At 42.0% G+C, this 21,062-nt stretch overlaps 1 protein-coding gene across 2 annotated transcripts in view; it reads right to left on the reverse strand.

The window, feature by feature from the left end:
• The window catches only part of IARS1 (isoleucyl-tRNA synthetase 1), a 194,401-nt gene that overhangs the window by 85,552 nt on the left and 87,787 nt on the right, over positions 1-21,062 (reverse strand). For both annotated transcript variants that reach the window (XM_045023399.1, XM_045023400.1), the window contains 5 exons: positions 16,820-16,893; positions 15,834-16,028; positions 10,659-10,745; positions 9,576-9,659; positions 2,183-2,330 (listed from right to left, as the gene is read on the reverse strand). In XM_045023399.1, coding sequence (XP_044879334.1) covers positions 2,183-2,330; positions 9,576-9,659; positions 10,659-10,745; positions 15,834-16,028; positions 16,820-16,893 — 588 coding nt within the window. The remainder of the gene's footprint in view (positions 1-2,182; positions 2,331-9,575; positions 9,660-10,658; positions 10,746-15,833; positions 16,029-16,819; positions 16,894-21,062) is intronic.

The following is a 21,062-nucleotide window of genomic DNA, read 5'->3' on the forward strand; positions in this document are numbered from 1 at the left end:
CACACCCCCTGCACCAAACAGAAGCTTCCCCAGGTAAGTGCTCTGCACCTCCTGCCTGCCCCAGCCCTGAGCCTGCTCTCACAGCCCCACCCTGAGCGCCCTCCCGCACTCTAGCTCCCTCCCAGACCCAACACCCCACCCTAAATCCCCTCCCGCACCCTAACCCTAATCCAGACCTTCGAATCCCTGTATCACAAAGTGTTAAACCAAGATTTTCAGAAATAATGAAGCATATTCAATCACATTGCTCTCACTAAAAAATACTAATAATATTGTTGAGAGACCAAAAAGGGTTTTGTACCAATAAATAAAATACAATAAAAATTTTAAAAATATTGTTTATTTAATCTCTCATCCTTTTTTAATTTCTTTTTCTTGTATGTTTTATAATGTATAATATATAATGTATAATATATTAGTATAGTAGTCCATGTATATAATTTATACATAAATAAATATACATATATTGGAGGTGCGTGCTCAAAAATTTTTTTACTGATAGGGGTGCGTGATCAAACAAGTTTGGAGACCACTGATCTAGACCATCCTTGACAGGTCTTTGTCTAATCTGCTCTTAAAAAAATCTTCATTGACAGAGATTCCACAACCTCCCTAGGCAATTTATTCCAGTGCTTAACCACCCTGACAGTTAGGAATTTTTTCCTAATGTACAACCTAAACTGCCCTTGCTGCAATTTAAACCCATTGGTTCTTGTCCTATTCTTGGAGATTAAGAAAAACAATTTTTCTCCCTCCTCCTTGTAATAACGTTTTATGTACATGAATGTCTAGTATCAAGTATTCTTGACTACCAACATTTTTATGCAAATCTACAGTGAATGCAGTTATCTTAGGTGGCACATGTGACATTTTTTAGGAATGATGAATTTCTTTATTCAGTATTACTGATTTACAGTATTATGGGCTAGATGGACCTTTGGTCTGACCCAGTATGAGAGTTCTTACAGTAGTCTAATCTTCTCTGGATTAGACTACTCTCTGTAATTTTTTAAATTATTTATTGGTGACATCATTGATTTTTTTGGCACGTATGCTATCAAGAGCTATTTGATCTGAGAAATTATCACTCCAAACTTAAGTCAAAGGTCATCAAGACGAGAGAGTCAAAGCTTCAAACCCTGCTTTCTTATTACCTAGTTTTGAGCTATGAAGTTCTGGTTTTGGTGTCGTGTGAGCCAGTTCCTTCCAAGGAAAGAAACGGAAGAAAAGTTAGCTGAAGGAAAAACAGAAATCTGCTCTGAAAGGACCAACAGACTTCATGTAACCTTTTTCACAAGTGTTAACTCTGGTGTCCTCGGTAGTTAGTGTTTGGTTGGTGAACTTACTCCTCGTCAAAATGTGATGCTAGCAGCGCTGATCTGATTTGAAGCCAGGCTTAAAATGAGCATGTACTGCACAAGATTTACTCCACAGCTCAATTTTTCTATTCCAGTTCCAACACTATAACCTTGCTATGGCATACAGTGTATTTCAAAACCAAGTAAAAGCACCTTTGTACTGTAAGAAATGTTTGTATCTTGAAAGGGAATTATATTTGTAAAAGCAAGAAAGCTAACATACTACAGACGTCGGTAAACTTCCATCTCCTGCTATTTCTATAATATCATAAACCTACACAGTGCTTTACAGACAACTAAAAATAATGTTTACAATGTAATTTATGACAGGGATGTAGCCAAGCCATAAGGAGTGGGAAGAATAGGACTAAAGAGCTACAGCAGTAAGTTAACTCTGGCTGCTGATGCATGCAACTTGAGAGTTAACCTCATTTTTTATCCTTACCCTTCCTCTGTACCTTCTATTTTCTTTGATATATACATACATGCACTCATTATAGCTTAGAAGGGATGATTAGCATTTGTAGCATTTGAGGCCTGATCCAAAACGAGTTGAAGTCAATGCAAATGACTTGTATTGACTTCAGTGGACTTTGGATCATGCTCTTGGAGCACAGGATGGAAGCATGGTGGACTGGGTCAGAGAACCATACTCCAGGCTTAAGAAGCTCAGCAAGAGAAGGTACTGAGAACAAAAGGAGACTAACGGGGTGGAGTTAGGTTTGTGGCAAGAGGATATGTTAACAACACACCATAATCCACCAAGAAATAGTGCCAGGTGTACAAACTAGCCTTTGCCTTCTCAGTGTCTCAAAACTTCATACCTTATGTTGCAGGATCACAATATTTTGAATGAGAAAGCGATACGCATTGTACCAGGGCAGGAAGACATCCTTCAGCACATCTCTTACTCCTTCCTCCTTAAACCGCAAGTTTTCTGCTCTTACCACAGGAGAATTGATGAGGTACAGCCTGCAGAGATACATTGCAATAGGGTCAACTAGGAAGAAGTTTAATGGCATTTCCCCTATGGTCTCTATTACTCGTATTAGAAAGCTTGTCATTTAAAAAAAAATAAATTACATTCTCTAAAAGCTTACCTGCAAATACTTATCAAAATGTTTTACAACTCATAGCAAATACCAAACATTGTGCCACAGTGATAGAAAAACACTAGAGGGGATGGATTCACAGAAAAGAAAATCTATAAAAAGACAAAATCATAAGTAGGTACAGCATGCCGAAGATATGAAGGTTTGTACCCTAGTCATATTCTTGTTCCAGCTAGAATACTACCAGTACTGACATGGTGGAACTCAAAAGGCCTAAGAACCAAATACGAATCAGAATACTAATATATCTTCTCCTCAAAGTCCATAAGGGAGAAGTGCTCTTGCTGTTGTGACTTATACAAAAGCTGTCCTGATGCTGAGGAGTGATCCGATCAGCTCAGCAAGAAGGAAGGCCACTCCTTTCTCAGAATCGCTCCTGCTTGCACCTGGAATACAAGGAGGCTGGCTGCCTTGAGGCCAGTGTCAATTGCTGGATCCTTCAGAAAGTGTCTCTTGACTGTTCTAGGTTTCAAGAATCCATGTTAAGACAAGGCTCTTCTCTGGCACAATCTGAAAGTCTTACGTCCTTTAGCAATGGATACTACTTATATGGACAGTTTGTTTTTAGGGCTTCCTCTAACAGCATGGGGTCCAAAGGATCCCAACTTCAATACCAAGGAAGGTTTCAAATTTGATCTACTTGGTCCAAGAAGCACTGTCTCAGATCAGTTTCTCCTGAATTAGAAATATCTTGGGAGAGATGACTTCACAAATAGCATATCCCCTGGAGGAGCGCCCTTCCCAAAAGCACTGAAAACCATTAGCCATGTAAACATCCAACTGATGTTTTGGAAGGGAAACTGATCCCTGCCTTTTTCTCTGCCTCCACCACAATAGACAAAGCCCCCAGTATATCTTAGTCAGATAACAAGGAGGGAAAATACTAAAAGAAGATTTTAAACAACTTTCCCTGAACTAATCCTATAACTAAACTGAAAGGTTTGTAACAAAAAGCTAACTTTCCCACATAGAAGGAGAGGGAGTAACATGCCATGACCGCACTAGCTAGTGGTTAGAAAGGAATGGAGACCTGGTGGAAACCAGGTATTTACAACCTGATTGAATAGAATATTGGTCTTGAGGGATGTTACGCACATGTCGGCTAAATGCCAGTACTGCACAAAAAGATTCAGGGCCCACATGGGCAGGCTCACAACTCCTACAGTGTGGCTCAAGAGATGCAAAGTCATTAAGGAGAACATAACTGATAGGAAAATATCTTTCCACTATTTGCTCAACTCTACCGGTCAGAATAGACAACTTTAAGAGCTGCCAGTTGAGATTTTCCCATACTGCATGAAGAGCAAATAAGAGGTTTTAACATTGGCTTAGACAAGGGATTTTTACTTTCTGCCTTCCCCCCCCCGCCTTATCTCATTTTAAGGACAGGATAGTGGGTGCTTGTTTTTGGAGTACCCTTTTCCATAGCCACATGAAGTCAAATTGAGCCATTATTCCACTTAACCAGTTACCCCACTAGAGCCAACAATAAAAAAAAACTTAAGGTGTCCTTACTGAACAAAACAAGTCAACTTCTTCCACCAGGCACACAGTGTGCCAACATTTATTTATTTATTTTTTTAAGTACCCAATAAAAACACCGGTTCCTAGAATAATGCATAATGTCTCTTCTGTGTTGGTTAAAAATTACTATATGTCAACAAGTAAGCAGTGAATTCTGAAATAATGTAGAATGAGATTTAAAGTCTGTAGCATGTAAATCCGCTGCAAAGGAGAAGAGTAGTTCACACAAATATATATATTTTTGGCAGTAATAATGAGAACCATATTCACTTATCTTTTTTCAAGTGTATCATAATATGTATCCACTTCAGTTTGCAAAAAGTTTATCTTTTAAAACCTTATATCTGCACTGCCCTAAGCTAGTATTTTAAACTACAAAGACAACGTGGTTTCTACTAAAGTATAACAGACTACTGTAGGTCAGAACTAGTGTCTCATTTAGCTAACTTAACCTATACAATTATTTAAAATAAAGATGTATGTAGTACTTCATTCAACTTGCCAAAAATCTTTTCTTTTTAAGATTTCAAACGTTGTCAGTAACAGATTTATTTCAGAACTCAATTCGTCATGTTTTATAAACTTTTTAGAACACAAATTTCTAAACTAATGAATCTATACAGAGATTTCCTTTAGGGCACTTGAAAACCTTAACTTGGGCTGACAGAATACATTCAAAAATACTAGACCATGAATTCTTCTTGAAAGACCTTCTCACATAAACATAATACATAAAATACAGCTGTTAGGGCAAATAGATGGTAAAGCATGAAAGTCAGCATTACAGGAATGTAAATTCAAAACTTTGAATTTAACATTCAACTCTAAAAGCTGGACTTCAATAAATGTTTAAAAATAGAAGAAACTTTCTTTTGAATTTAGATGACCAATATGTGGCAATGTAAAATAGTTCAGTATTATGTCTAATTACTAAATATGTAAATGAAACAGCAATTTGGACTCCAATTTTTTATTTATTTATTTATTTATTGGTATAGCAAATCTCATTGTACAAGCCTTTGTACATGCTGTCACTGACTCTTGCGATTTGTTCTCAAGTCACAGGATTTTGGCTGGATCTGGAACCAGTCTCAAAATGATACCAGAAGCTCCAACCCCCTCACAAACTTCAGCCCAGTCACCCACTTTCCTGCCTCCTGGGGAAGAGCAGCTCAGACCTTCTTCTATTCACATTAGAGAAGGAACTGGAGCAAGGTGGTTGGTCCGTGCTGCCAGGGGCGGCTCTAGACATTTTGCTGCCCCAAGCATGGTGTCATGCCGCGGGGGGGCGCTCTGCTGGTCTCTGGTCCGGCGGCTCCGGTGGACCAGAGGACCCTCCGCAGGCACGCCTGCGGGAGGTCCACCGGAGCCGCCGGACCAGCGGACCCTCCACAGGCATGCCGCTGAAGGCAGCCTGCCTGTCACCCTCCCGGCGACCGGCAGAGCACCCCCCGCAGCATGCCGCCCCAAGCATGCGCTTGGCATGTTGGGACCTGGAGCCGCCCCTGCGTGCTGCCCCTTATACCCTTGGTTGGGAGCACAAGGCGGCAAAGGAAGCAGGCATGGACCAACAGACACTGCTAATGAAAAGTTTCCAGTCTGAGGGGCATGGAGCACATGCACACCCACAGTCAGTACCCACAGGGACCAGCATTATGAAGGGAGTGAAGAGGATCTCATGCAGCTGCCCACCCAGGCCTGGCAGAATTGACATGAGGGCCGGGGGGGGTGGGAGGTGGGTACGACACAAAAATTAATTCATTAGAATGGGGGATAAGCTGGAAGATCCAGGCCACCTTACTCAATAAATCGGGCAGAGTTTACAACACTAATTGTCTCACATACACTGGAGGTGAGGAGGGGAAATACAAAGATCTTCAAACAAACCAAAAACACTACATAATTTTTAATCTCATAATTTGTGAGCCAGTCTCACGTGATTTATAAGTGTCTGACTGGAGATTTTTGAACTTTCAGGGCTGGCAATAAAGTATACCACAGACACTGCAAACCAATAATACTGTCATCTCTAAATTTTCCAAATTTATTTTACATAAATGTCATTTTAAATCTTTACCCACTGTGTTCCAAGGTTACCACAACAGCAAATGGCCTGTAAATAAACAAACACTACTGTCTGCAGGCTTCAGAAAACATGCACTTCTCTTGGTTTTATCTGGTGTCCTTGTGTACTGGCAGCTGTGTAATTACAAGACACTGAAGACACTGTAAATAAATTATTTATAATACCAGAAGCATGGACTGTTATAGACTAAATGTATCTTCAAATGAAATTTGTTTTTAAAGCTAGTCAGAATAAAATGCTTCTGAATGTAAAGAAAAGAAACTAGCACAAAAAAAAGTTTATTTTATTTTCAGTCATTTTAAGGACATTTGCTTATGGTCAAACGCCTTTTTAAAGCAATTTATACTGAGCCTGCTCAGCTTGCAATAATAGCTTTACCTCAAAATCATAATGTGGCCTGTGTTTACTGAAGCAGAACATTATTTGACTTGCTTCAGATGTATTTGGTATTTAATGTTGTGTACAGGTGTTTTTACATCAGCCAATTCCCCATCACAAATGTATTGACATGGCAAGAAGGGCAAAGTCTACATGTTCATTCCTTCCAAAAAGGTGCAGAGAAAACTCAATCACCAACTGATATTTGGAAATTATTTTTACTGAAGTTGCAATTTTTAATCCAGACCAGCACAGCAGAAATATTAACTGTAGCACATGAAGCATAGAAGTCCTCATAGGATAGGTTTTTAGCATGTTGAGCAAGAAAAAACTGCCGAGTTCAAATGCTCATCTACACACAAAAATTGTACTGCATTAACTATGCTGCTGTAGTTAAGTCAGTGCAGTCCCCCTAGTGTGGGCACAGTTATTCTAGTATAAAGATGCCTATACCAAGATAGGGGAAGGAGAAATAGGCTGTACCAATGTAACTATGTCAACATTAGGAGCTGTACTGGTATAGCTTTTGGCAGAAATATCACACTCCTAACCAAAACAGTTAAACTGGTTCAAAAAAATTATGTGATGCCCATAGAAATAAGTATTTCCCTCCTCTCCCCACTGACTTTCCTGCAGTCCCCGCCACAGTTTTTGTTGCCCTGCTTTCGGAAATACAAAGCAGGCAGAGTGGAGAGTATAGCACAAATACCTTCCCTTTAATGTGAGGACCTTCTCTGGAGCTCATGGAAGTGAAAGGAAATTAAATGGGGAGAAAGAGAGAGACCACCACACTTATTCCCCTCACTGCACAACTTCATCTTTGGCTTACAGCCCATCTGAGTCAAGGTTGCCAAGACTGCCCAAGTGTGATGGTAGCTTTAACATTTAGGACTTGTCTACACAGTGCAACAATGCACACCAGAAAGGGTGTAAAATTGTAGAGGGCTTTGAAGTGTTGAACTCTAACAGGTTTGTGTTGACCCCACTGATGTGCTCTAAAAGGTTCCTATTGTGCATGAATGTAGTCCTGTTTGAAAACAATACAACATTAACACATATTTTAAGAGTGCATCAGTTGGGTCAACATGGCAGTTAGAGCTCAACACTTTAAGGTGCTCTACAACTGTACACCTCTTCTGATGTGCATTGCTGCATCGTTTAAACAAGCTCTTAGACACTGAATGGTTTCACATATGATTCAAAGAACACTGGAATTAAAGACTCTAAAAGTCAGAGACCAGTATGCTAACTCTCTGTGCTACCTAGCTATTCCTTCCATCTGGGAGTTCTCATCCTATTATACATTTAAGCAGCTTATGTGTGTAACTGCTGTGGATGCTGCATTTACTAACATACTGCTGTGCTGAGACTAATTTGAAGCTACCGTTCATAAAGATTCTCCTGAGGGGGAGGGGAGAACTTCCTTCACAGAAGCTAAAGTAACTCTGATTAGAAGCAGTGCCAAAACGACAAGAAAATCTAAAGTAGCTTATTCTATAAACAGTATACAAGAAGTGCTTCAGTGGATAAGCACAAACAACTGAATCACAGAGGTCTTTCCTTAAATGAACCTAGTCTGTACTGTTTTCTACTCTGTGTGTGGGTGTCTGTATAAATAAATATGACATTAGAGAGGGTATGTCAGGCAGAAAAATGAATTAGCCTTTTATTAAACAAAAATGGGGAAATAATGGAATTGTACCTTTTAGCATTTTGGTTTTGGTTTTTTTAAGGTAGAAAAAAATTAGGGAAAAAACAACATTGAGTTTAAAAGCCTCGATAACAACTAGGAATCTCTGCAGTCATGCTGCTTCATCTACCAATTCTCTGCTTCTTCATATTCTGCTGACCATGGTTAGACTATTATAAAAGAAAGAGTTTGATCTTGTTGATCAACTTAAGAACTCTATTCAAGCCTTCACAGTAAATCTAGTTTTTTTATGCCAATGTCTTCCTGAACTGACAACATATAAGGTATTTACCAAAAGGGGATTTCAATGTTTCTGAAGTGTGGGGGGGAGGGTGAAGAGGGAAGGAGGGGGAGTAGCTTAAATTTTAAAGTTGTATCAAAGTAGAGACCTCTGTTCCATTTTTCAAGGTAGTCAAACACGAGTCTAGTCTTCTTAAAATAAATGTTAATTTTAGAACAAGTTTCAGTTATGGCAAATGGAAAGTTTTCAACAGACATACATACTTATTTGTCTCAGCATGCATTCATGATGCCTGGTGACATATTATAAAAACTTGAATATAACAACATTCAAATGGCTCTTTACAACCATAAATAAGATATTAATTCAGATATTCAATGTACATATTCCACCTTTAGGTTATGAAGAGATTTTATTGCACCCAGCAAATTAAATGTCTCTTATACTTGAGCATTTATGTTATTTTAATGAAACAACTTAAATTGCACAAAGACCTAGATGGTTTGATCAGTAAGGTGCTTTTTGTACATGAATATATTCCGATCTGCCCCTTCACTTTTGTCTCAATTTTAACTGAATATAGTGCTTATGAAAGATGCTGCATTAAACAGCAATGTAGACTAAATCTTTTCTCCATAGGCAGTATATAGCACAGGTAGTGACTGCACAAGCAGTGACTGCACAAGCTTCCCTCCACCATGCAGCATGTGGGCAGATATGCCATTCTAGAGTAACTAGCTCTGAGGAAGAGTTGATCATCGTTTTCATGACCATTCAAATACTTGGCCCCTATGCTTATAAAAGCCGGCAATGATACCAATTAGTGTCAGCTTAAATTGACATATTATATAATAGGAACTGGACAACTCATTTCCTAACCAAAAAGCCATCAGATAGCAATTAGCTTTAGTCATTATCAGCCTCGTTAGCATCGGAACCAATGTTTTAGAAGTTCAAGGCTCCATAACCCATTTCCAATCCCTTGGGTCATCCCTTCCCACAACTATTTCTTTGCCACAGAGTTCTGAAATACTCTAAACTGAAGTTCCTTCCTATTGCTATCTGTCAAAACCCATTACACTCTTTCTGGTATACATGTGTGATATAACCATTCATAGGAATTTGAAGTATTAGGTATCTACATTTAAAAAAAAAAAAAAAAAAAGACAGAATTGCCAGTTCCTACCTTAGTGCATCAGCTCCATAACCATTTACAATGGTCACTGGATCAGGATAGTTCTTCTTGCGTTTGCTCATTTTTTGGCCATCACTAAAAAAAAAAAAAAAAAAAAAAAAAAAAAATGCCAAGTGTGGGGAATGAGTTCTTAGGACTTTGACAACACAAGAGTTGCTAACTGAGTAGCCCTTTACATCCAGCTTCCTTTCCAAATAATTGATTAAAACTCAAATCTCATTGTCACAATATGTTTACAGTTACCCAAGCCACTGTCATGCACTCAGCACACTATTTCAGCAAGATGGACAATCCCAGAGCACTGAGAAAATCTGGAAGCAATAGGCTCCTAAATTACAGACTCAATTAGAAGATTCCATCTTCCTCTGAGAAATTAAGGTGCATAAGGATAGCTCAGTGGTTTGAGCATTGGCCTACTAAACCCAGGGTTGTGAGTTCAGCCCTTGAGGGGGCCAATTAGGGATCTAGGGCAAAAATCAGTACTTGGTCCTGCTAGTGAAGGCAGGAGGCTGGACTCGATGACCTTTCACGGACCATTCCAGTTCTAGGAGATAGGTATTTCTCCTATTATTATAAGTGCAAGAGGATAAAAACAAAACATTTGCTTTGCATTAGTATCATCATCCTGAAGATGTGGCAAGTTGTGACACTGAAAAATATATTTACTGTTATAAAAAACATATAAACCTCCAAATCAACATGTAGCTTTTAAATAACAGGGGATACCCTTCCTTCTGCACAATGGCATATCATTTCTTTCCTCAATTCTATCCAGATTTAATTAGCTTTGTGGCTGATAAGTAAGGGCAAATATTCCTGTGAAGAATTAGGCATAATTCCCGGATAGGAGACACAAATGTCCCTCTCTGATGGGCAGTTAAATTCATCTTCTGTAACATTGCTACTTTGTGACAAGTTTCTCTCTCATTGGTAGCCAAAACTGACCTAACTATAACCACTATGTACTCCTAGGCTACCAAAATGTCTCACTTGTGATTTAGAGTAACATACCTGAACCTATTACAACTAGGTGACAATAAAAAGCTGTTCAGTAAAGAAAATAAATATACTAACCTAGCAAGAACCAGCCCATTTACAATTACATTCTTGAAAGGAGGCTTCCCAAAAAGAGCTGTGGATAGCACCAGGAGAGTATAAAACCTGAAACAAAAGAAGTGGTAAATTTGTTATCAGACAGTTCAAACCATATTCTAGGCACATTATGCTAAAAAGCACCATGCTGTCAATTACAAATCAAATTTCTATTAAGCTGGATTTATTCACTCTAGCACATTAGAATTAACATCTGAGTGGACATATAACTGGAAAAGATCCATTAAAATAAGCTTATTGTACAGTTGTTTTCTTGCTGTGCAGTATATACACTATTATTTCTCCAAATATTACACACAAGTACTAGAATACTAATAAATGACAGTGAAACATTTTGAGAATAATTAGCAAGGTTGGGAGACAGGACGATAGAGAACTTCCCCTTTAATAGATTTTTAAAATCCACCAAAAAAAATATAAAGAAAAACAACAAGGAGTACCTGTGGCACCTTGGAGACTAACAAATTTTATTTGAGCATAAGCTTTCGTGGGCTAAAACCCACTTCACTGGATTCATGCAGTGGAAAATACAGGAGGAAGATATATATACACAGAGAACATGAAAAAATGGGTGTTGCCATACCAACTCTAACAAGACTAATCAATTAAGGTGGGCTATTATCAGCAGGAGGAAAAAAAAGAAAAAAACTTTTGTAGTGATAATCAGGATGGCCCATTTCCAACAGTTGACAAGAAGGTGTGAGTAACGGGGGGGGGGGGGGAGAGGGGAATTAGTATGGGGAAATCGTTTTTACTTTGTGTAATGACCCATCCGCTTCCAGTCTTTATTCAAGCCTAATTTAATGGTGTCCGGTTTGCAAATTAATTCCAATTCTGCAGTTTCTCGTTGGAGTCTGTTTTTGAAGGTTTTTTTATTGGAGAATTGCGACTTTTAGGTCTGTAATCGAGTGACCAGGAGGTTGAAGTGTTCTCCAACTGGTTTTTGAATGTTATAATTGAATGTTATAAATCTGTATCCATTTATTTGTTTGTGTAGAGACTGTCCGGTTTGGCCAATGTACATGGCAGAGGGGCATTGCTGGCAAATGATGGCATATATCACATTGGTAGATGTGCAGGTGAACAAGCCTCTGATGGTGCAGCTGATGTGATTAGGTCCTATGATGGTATCCCTTGAACAGATATGTGGACAGAGTTGGCAATGGGCTTTGTTACAAGGATAGGTTCCTGGGTTAGTGTTTTTGTTGTGTGGTCTGTGGTTGCTGGTGAGTATTTGCTTCAGGTTTGGGGGCTGCCTGTAAGCGAGGACTGGCCTGTTTCCCAAAATCTGTGAGAGTGAGGGATCGTCCTTCAGGATAGGTTGTAGATCCTTGATGATGCGCTGGAGAGGTTTTAGTTGGGGGGCTGAAGGTGACGGCTAGTGGTGTTCTGTTACTTTCTTTGTTGGGCCTGTCCTGGAGTAGGTGACTTCTGGGTATTCTTCTGGCTCTGTCAATCTGTTTCTTCACTTCAGCGGGTGGGTATTGCAGTTTTAAGAATGATTGATAGAGATCTTGCAGGTGTTTGTCTCTGTCTGAGGGGTTGGAGCAAATGCGATTGTATTGTAGAGCTTGGCTGTAGACAATGGATCGTGTGATGTCGTCTGGATGAAAGCTGGAGGCATGTAGGTAAGTATAGCGGTCAGTAGGTTTCTGGTATAGGGTGGTGTTTATGTGACCATCGCTTATTAGACCATCACTTGTAGTGTCCAAAGTGAATCTCTTGTGTGGACTAGTCCAGGCTGAGGTTGATGGTCGGATGGAAATTGTTGAAGTCATGGTGGAATTCCCCAAGGGCTTCTTTTCTATGGGTCCAGATGATGATGTCATCAACGTAGCACAAGTAGACCAGGGGCGTTAGGGGACGAGAGCTGAGGAAGTGTTGTTCTAAGTCAGCCATAAAAATGTTGGCATGCTGTGGGGCCATGCGGGTCCCCATAGCAGTGCCGCTGACTTGAAGGTATATGTTGTCCCCAAATGTGCAATAGTTGTGGGTGGGGACAAAGGAAAAGGACACTAAACTATCTAAACTACTACATGCCACAAGGGGCCACAACAGTGGTTCCCTTAACTCACCCAACAATATTGTTCATCTATCCAGCTATACTCTTAGCCTGGAAGAAGAGTCTGTCCTATCTCGGGGCCTCTCCTTCTGCCCCTGCACTCCCAAGAACATTATACAGTTTTGCAGTGACTTGGAATCCAACTTTTGACATCTCCGACTCAAGGAATATTTCCAACACACCTCTGAACAGCACACTAATCCACAAATAGGATTCGTGTCAGAGGCATGGGCTTGTGCAACTCTTTTTATTTTTAAATAAGTTGAAAGTGTGGCACAGCCTTGTTAGCTAAGGGAGAATATCAAATAATCAGCAATCTATAGAGCTAAAGCTAACACAACCTTTAAATGAAAGATGATTTTATGAAAATTAATTGACTCAGACCAAGCCACAGAAGGTTATGCTTCAAAACTGTTTATTAGCATAAGATTTAGAGAAGAAATTCTCTGCTGAAAGAAAGGTTCATTTGTATCCTCTGAAGTGGCTAGATCTCAAAAAGCTGCATAGAATAGAAAACACATCTGTGGCACTTGAGTATCCAAGACTTGGTAAATGCTGCTTGGGTGCATTATTGCATTTATAAAGCAGCTTAGATTGAAAGCTGTGATTCTTATTCCCTAGAGAGGCTTTCAACTCACATTATCATCTCAGGGTGCACACCCCTCTGGGCTGTAAAACCTCTTAACCAAGTAAATTACAATGTAACTTACAAACCTTTATCAAACATTCACACATACACAAAAAGTAGAATAAAATCTTTGCCATTTTAAGCTACTTTCCCATTCTTTATTCCTTGTCCATAATTCTCTACCCTCCCCATTACATCCCACTCCCACTCTTTTTTCCTTCCTCATCTTCAGTCTTCAAAAGAAAAAAAACCTCAATCCTGAGCTTTTGCCCATATGACCAAGGAAAATCAAAACTAAAGAGACTGCATACTAGCTGATTCTACCCAACTGACAAAACAGTCATGGGTTATGGCATGTAAATATACATGCAAAACAAACAACAAACTGATCCCAACAGCAGCACTTATCATGGAATGATGACAACACTGTGGGCATGTCTACACTTACCTCCAGAGTGATCGATCCGGGGAGGGGAAGGGGGAATTTATCACATCTAGTGAAGACACGATAAATCGACTGCTGAGCGCTCTCCCATCCACTCCGGTACTCCAGTAGAGTGAGAAACATAGGCAGAGTCGACAGGGGAGTGTCAGCAGACGACCTACCATGGTGTACGTAGTTGAAGTTGCATAACTTAGATCAATCCCCCCACCCCACTGTAGACCAGGCCTGTAAGGCATTTCTATTTTAAAAGCAAAAACTGACTTTGACTAGAAGGGGCTTCAGTGTTTTTGTTGTTGCTTTTTAATAGGAGACTGGTACATGAGGGTTACACACCCTGAGGTGGCACATGCAGATATTTTTAGTGACTTAAGAAAATTCTCCAGGGACATTAAGTTAGATAGTTCAGTTTCTTAAAAAGATGAACAGAAGAATACCCACAATCATACTGGACAGTGTATCTGGAATTAACTGAAACATGCCTGGTGTGTAGTGTTGGGAATATTGCGCTAATACTAATTACTTGCAGTAGTAAATGTTATGATTTTAATGACAACCACTGTAGTCATTTCAAAATATCATCTACATATTCCTATTCATGATCATTCTGTGGTTTGATTTGCTTTATAGACTGTACTTGGTGGGTTTAAGATTTACATTTATAAGATGCTTTTGATATGCACATCTATAAACCAATTAAAAACATGGCTGTCTATTGGCTGTTATGAAAGGCAACGATGGTAAAACGTTCATGTACAAGTTGGGTGGAAGTGGGGTAAACTCCCACAGAGTTCAAAAGTACAGTTCTACTCTGCAAAGGAACCAAAATTCTGTGAAGGTTCTGGTTTCTCAGTGATTTTGTGTTAAGTATACTCAATTGGCAAATAAAATATGTTGTTTTTTGTTTGCTTGTTTTAATTGCCAGCCTTCAAAGCTGACTTTGGGAATCAAGTTTGGTTCTTTCCATCTCACACATCACCACCAGAAATAAAGTATTGCAAGGTTAAATTAGGCCTTCATTTATATCTATGCAACTTTTCTGTATTCATATCATGCCCTCAATTATACCTGTTCCACTGCCTTTCGGAAACTAAACCTAAATCATTTTCTCTAATCTCAGAGATTTGCAAAAATACAAATGACTGGAATTGAATAAAAAAGTCTATTATATACAAAATCCCGAATTTAGCTCACTTAGCCCTGACTGACTTAGAAACGTAACAGCTCTGTTTACTGTGCAAGTACCACTTCAATATAGTGAACTACACTAATTTGGGACAATGGAAAGAAAGTCTAGTTAAGAAAGGTTTGTTAAACTAAGCATAGTCAACCTCAAAACTAAGACTTCAAGGACACATAATTATAACAGACATTCCTTAACGGGCCAAAAAGACAAAAAACTAAATATTATACATAAGGAATTACCAGGGACAAACCTGAGATTAGAGAAAGATTTCGCTTTACATCAGGAAAGGTTTGTTTGGCCAAGGAAATATAGTTAATGGAGCAGTTCACAACATTGTGGAAGGAAATTTAAGTCTAGAAGTTTATATTTTTGAAAAGGTGCATCTTCTACTAGTCGCACAAGGATTGACTTAGTTACACTTTTGGCCCTTTCCCAAACTAACACAGAAAAGTTAAATTGCATCTAGTGCATGGGGTCTACTGGCATACTCATCAGGTATGAAATACCTACCATCACCAGAACAGTTTATGTCTCAGCTCAGTAAACTCAGTCTTTCCTCTTTTTATGGTAAATGAACTGAATTCTGCGCAGTTTACTTTGTGACAAATTTCTCAATGAGAATATCCAATGACAAGTCTCAGAAAGAATAAGAGATTGCCCTGGTATTTGCTGACTACTTCCCTCCCACCACAGATGTAGCTGCATTTTAATGAAAGCTATATGCTTATAGTTTGCACATCACATAGGGATGGTTCATATGTTGTTAAGTGCACACTCTCTCTCTCTCTCTCTCTAAAATCTGGAACAGAGTATATTACCATCCTCTGGTTTGGTCAATGCCTTCAGCAATGAAGTCAGCGGGAAAGGCATCTTCAAATTCTTTTCTGTTCTCAAATGGATAATGGACTTGTGCGTAAGGCATGCTCCCACTCTCAAACCAACAATCGAAGACTTCAGAAACACGGTGCAACATTCCTTTTCCACAGCGTGAAGGGATGGTTAGATGATCAATGCTGTAAGAGAAAAAGATGGACAAAGACTAATCAAAATACTAAGAACTTTGGTATAATAGAATAGAATAGAACTTAATCCATATTATGCTTATGCATTAGATAGGGAACAAAAAAAAACCCAGTTTCACTGTGATTTCCAACAGGCCAAGATTTCATATAAAACTTGTTTAAAATGGCTTTGTAAATTTAGTATCAATCTCAAACTGAAGTTCCATAAGAACATAACAATGACCATACTAGGCCAAACCTATGGTCCATCTATCCCAATATCCTGTCTTCTGACAACAGCCAATGCCAGATGCTTCAGAGGGAATAAACAGAACAGGACAATTTATCGAGTTATCCATCCCGTAATCCAGTCCCAGATTCCAGCAGTCAGAGGTTTAGGGACAGCCAGATCATGGGGTTGCATCCCTGACCATCTTGGCTAATAACCACTGATGGACCTAAGCTCCACTAATTTATCTAATACTTTTTTGAACCCAGTTATTCTTTTGGCCTTCATCACATCCCCTGGCTACAAGTTCCAACAGTTGACTGTGCGCTAATGTGAAGAAGCACTTCCTTATGTTTGTTTTAAACCTGCTGCCTATTAATTTCCAAGAAAGAAACATTTGTATACTTAATACAGTATACATAAAGCCATTCTAATTTCCTCCATATGCTCCTAAAACCTAAATGATTATTCAGGGTTAAGACAATAATAACTAACATTTCTGTGTGCTACTGCCTAACAGTTGCTAATTAACTATAGGAGCAGTTCATGCTAGTACATGTTCTCAGTGACTGACCTTTCTCTGTGGAGATCAGTGACTTTCACTCCTGACAGCTCTTCCAGTTCTGCCACTGACCCAATGCAAACCACCTGTTAAAAGATAGTAAAATACTTTAGAACCAATTCAATGGATATTTTAAGAGATATTCCATAATACTGTGCTATTATGTATCACTTTGAAGTACAACACAGAGCTACAAACTATAAGTTACATTTACCCGTTTACACAGAAACCTTGCAACATTTTATAGTTATGTTTTCACTTTGTGTAAGGGAAAAAATTATTTAAATCCAAACTCCAATATTTATATAAAACACCCAATACTTAGCACTTCAACAGCACCTTCCATCCAAAGATCTTGAATCTCTTTACAAAGCTGATGATCTCATTTTATATTTAGAAAAAGAGGCCAAAGAGGTTAAATAATTTGCCTAATCACAGAGTTGAACAGTGGTAAAATTTGGCACAGAACCCAGATATGCTGATGCTTAGTCTCCTGCTCTGACCACCAGAAAATTCTGCTTTCCAAGGGAGACAAAATAGTCTTTATCTACAAACGTGAAAAGACGGTTACTCACTGTTATAACTGTTGTTCTTCGAGATATGTTGCTCATATCCATTCCAGTTAGGAGTGCGCGCGCCGCGTGCACGCTCGTCGGAAGATTTTTACCCTAGCAACATTCGGTGGGTCGGCTGGGCGCCCCCTGGAGTGGCGCCGCTATAGCACCAGATATATACCCCTGCCGACCTGTCCGCTCCTCAGTTCCTTCTTGCCGGCTACTCCGACAGTGGGGAAGGAGGGCGGGTCTGGAATGGATATGAGCAACACATCTCAAAGAACAACAGTTACAACGGTGAGTAACCGTCTTTTCTTCTTCGAGTGATTGCTCATATGCATTCCAGTTAGGTGATTCCCAAGCCTTACCTAGGCGGTGGGGTCGGAGTGAGACGTGGCAGAATGTAAGGCTGCTGTGCCAAAGGCTGCATCGTCTCTGGATTGTTGCACCAATGCGTAGTGGGAAGCAAAGGTGTGAACGGAAGACCAGGTAGCCGCCCGACAGATTTCCTGGATGGGGACATGGGCCAGGAAGGCGGCAGAAGAGGCATGTGCCCTCGTAGAGTGAGCAGTGAGATGGCTAGCCTGAACATGAGCAAGCTCGTAGCATGTCTTGATACAGGATGTCACCCAAGACGAGATCCGCTGGGAAGAGACTGGCATGCCCTTCATGCTGTCTGCTACTGCCACAAAGAGCTGGGGCGAACGCCGGAAGGGTTTCGTTCGCTCTATATAAAAAGCTAGAGCCCTACGAACGTCTAGGGTATGAAGCTGTTGTTCCCGGCGCGATGCGTGCGGTTTCGGGAAAAACACAGGGAGGAAGATGTCCTGGTTTACATGAAAGGCAGACACCACCTTCGGGAGGAAGGAGGGGTGTGGCCGAAGGTGCACCTTGTCTTTGTGGAAGACCGTATACGGTGGGTCAGCCATCAGGGCACGAAGTTCAGAGACTTGTCTTGCCGAAGTGATAGCGACGAGGAAGGCCGTTTTCCAGGACAAATATAAAAGGGAACACGTGGCCATAGGCTCGAAAGGGGCCCCCATGTGTTTGGCTAAGACCAGGTTTAAATCCCAGGTAGGGGCCGGGCGCCGGACCTGTGGGTACAATCGTTCTAGCCCCTTAAGGAAGCGGGAAACCATCTGATTAGAAAAAACAGAACGCCCACCCTTGCTGGGCCTGAAGGCCAAAATGGCTGCCAGGTGCACCTTTAAGGAGGAGATCGCGAGGCCCTGCTCCTTGAGGGACCAGAGGTAGTCCAATATCTTTGGAATAGACACCAGGTGAGGATCGAGGCCGTTCTGATCGCACCAGTGGGTGAAATGCTTCCACTTGGCGAGGTAAGTCGACCTAGTGGAAGGCTTCCTGCTCCTGAGAAGCACCTGCTGTACCGCAGCAGAACAGTTCCGCTCCGCATGGGTCAGCCACGCAGGAGCCAAGCTGTGAGATGAAGGGACTGCAGGTCCGGATGGTGAAGCCTGCTGAAGTCCTGCGTTATGAGATCCGGCCATATCGGTAGGGGAATGGGATCCACCACTGATAGGTCGAACAGCAGGGTGTACCAGTGCTGTCTCGGCCATGCCGGAGCAATGAGAATAAGGTGGGCCCTGTCCCTCCGGAGCTTGAGCAGCACTCTGTGAATGAGGGGGAACGGAGGGAAGGCATACAGCAGGTGACCCGTCCACGGGAGGAGAAACGCGTCTGAAAGGGAGCCCGGGGAGCGTCCCTGGAAGGAGCAGAACCGGTGGCATTTCCTGTTCTCCTTGGAAGCAAAACGGTCTATTTGGGGAAAGCCCCACCTCTGGAAAACTGTGTGAATGACGTCGGGATGGATCGACCACTCGTGAGACAGGAATGACCTGCTGAGACGGTCCGCCAGCGTGTTCTGTACTCCCGGGAGAAAAGACGCTACTAAATGTATAGAGTGGGCTATGCAGAAGTCCCGCAGTTGTATGGCTTCCTGGCAAAGCAGGGAGGAACGCGCCCCGCCCTGCCTGTTTATGTAGAACATTGTTGTCGTGTTGTCTGTGAAGACGGACATGCAGCGTCCTTGTAGATGGACTCGAAACGTCTGGCACGCCAGGCGAACCGCCCTCAGCTCCCTGACGTTGATATGCAGGGCCAGCTCGTGGGGTGACCAGCGGCCCTGAGTGTGTAGGCTGCCGAGGTGTGCACCCCACCCCAAGGCCGAGGCGTCCGTGGTCAGCGCAATGGAGGGTTGGGGAGGGTTGAAAGGGACCCCGGCGCACACTACCGCTAGGTCCAGCCACCAGATGAGGGATTCGAGGACCGACCCCGGGATCAAGACCACCATGTCTATAGTGTCCCTGTGCGGGCGGTATATGGATGCGAGCCATGTTTGGAAACCTCGAAGCTTGAGCTTCGCATACAGGGTCACGAAAGTGCATGAGGCCACGTGGCCTAGTAGGCTGAGGCAGGTGCGCACCGACGTAGTCGGGAAGGACTGGAAGCTTCGAATGATCGAAGCCATGGTGTGGAACCGAGGCAGAGAGAGGCAGGCTCTGGCAAGATTGGAGTCTAGGACCGTGCCGATGAATTCTATCCTCTGCGTTGGAGTCAAGGTAGACTTCTCGGTATTGACCATAAGGCCTAGCCTGCGAAAGAGGTCTGTGACCACGGTCATGTGTTGAGACACCCGCTGTTGGGACGTCCCACGAACCAGCCAATCGTCGAGATATGGGTAAACGTGTATCCGACGATGGCGGAGGGCTGCAGCGACCACCGCCATGCACTTGGTGAAGACCCTCGGTGCCGTAGAGAGGCCGAAGGGGAGCACCGTGAACTGGTAGTGCTGGTGATTGACTACAAAACGAAGGTAGCATTGATGAGGCGGGTAAATGGCGATATGGAAGTACGCGTCCTTCATATCGAGGGCGGCATACCAGTCTCCCAGATCCAGGGAGGGGATAATGGTCCCCAGGGTCACCATGTGGAACTTGAGCTTCACCATGAACCTGTTGAGCTCTCGGAGGTCTAGGATCGGTCGCAGACCTCCCTTCGCCTTGGGGATTAGGAAATAACGGGAGTAAAAACCCCCTGCCCCTCATGCCTTCTGGCACCTCCTCTATGGCACCCAAGCTCAACAGAGTCTCGATCTCTTGCAAGAGGAATTGCTCGTGAGAGGGGTCCCTGAAGAGGGACGGGTAGGGTGGGTGGGAGGGAGGGGGCGAAACAAATTGGAGGTGGTAACCTGTTTCCACCGTGCGAAGTACCCAGCTGTCGGATGTTATCTGGGACCAAGCCGGGAGGAAACGGGAGAGACGGTTTGAAAAAAATGGGGAAGGATCCGGTAGCGAAACTGATGGGCCATCCTCGGGCGTCCCATCAAATGTTATGCTTCGACCCCGAAGCAGGTTTCGGGGGCGGCTGGGGTTGGTTCCCCTGATTGCCCGACTGTCTCCGCCGATTCACCCTTCCACGACGCTTGTTGTCTGGTTGCGGCCTGGGCTGATTTTATGGGTGGTACGGCTGCGGCCGGTAAGGCCTACGCTGGGTCACTGGGGTGTGCATACCCAAGGAGCGCATTGTAATGCGGCTGTCCTTGAGACTCTGCAGCCTTGGGTCAGTTTTCTCCGAAAAGAGACCTTGACCATCGAAAGGCAGATTCTAAATTGTTTGTTGTAACTCACGTGGGAGAGTCGAAGCTTGAAGCCACGATATGCGCCTCATCGTTATACCAGAGG

This window comes from Mauremys mutica, chromosome 7 (genome assembly GCF_020497125.1).
Source record: "Mauremys mutica isolate MM-2020 ecotype Southern chromosome 7, ASM2049712v1, whole genome shotgun sequence".
NCBI lineage: Eukaryota > Metazoa > Chordata > Testudines > Geoemydidae > Mauremys > Mauremys mutica.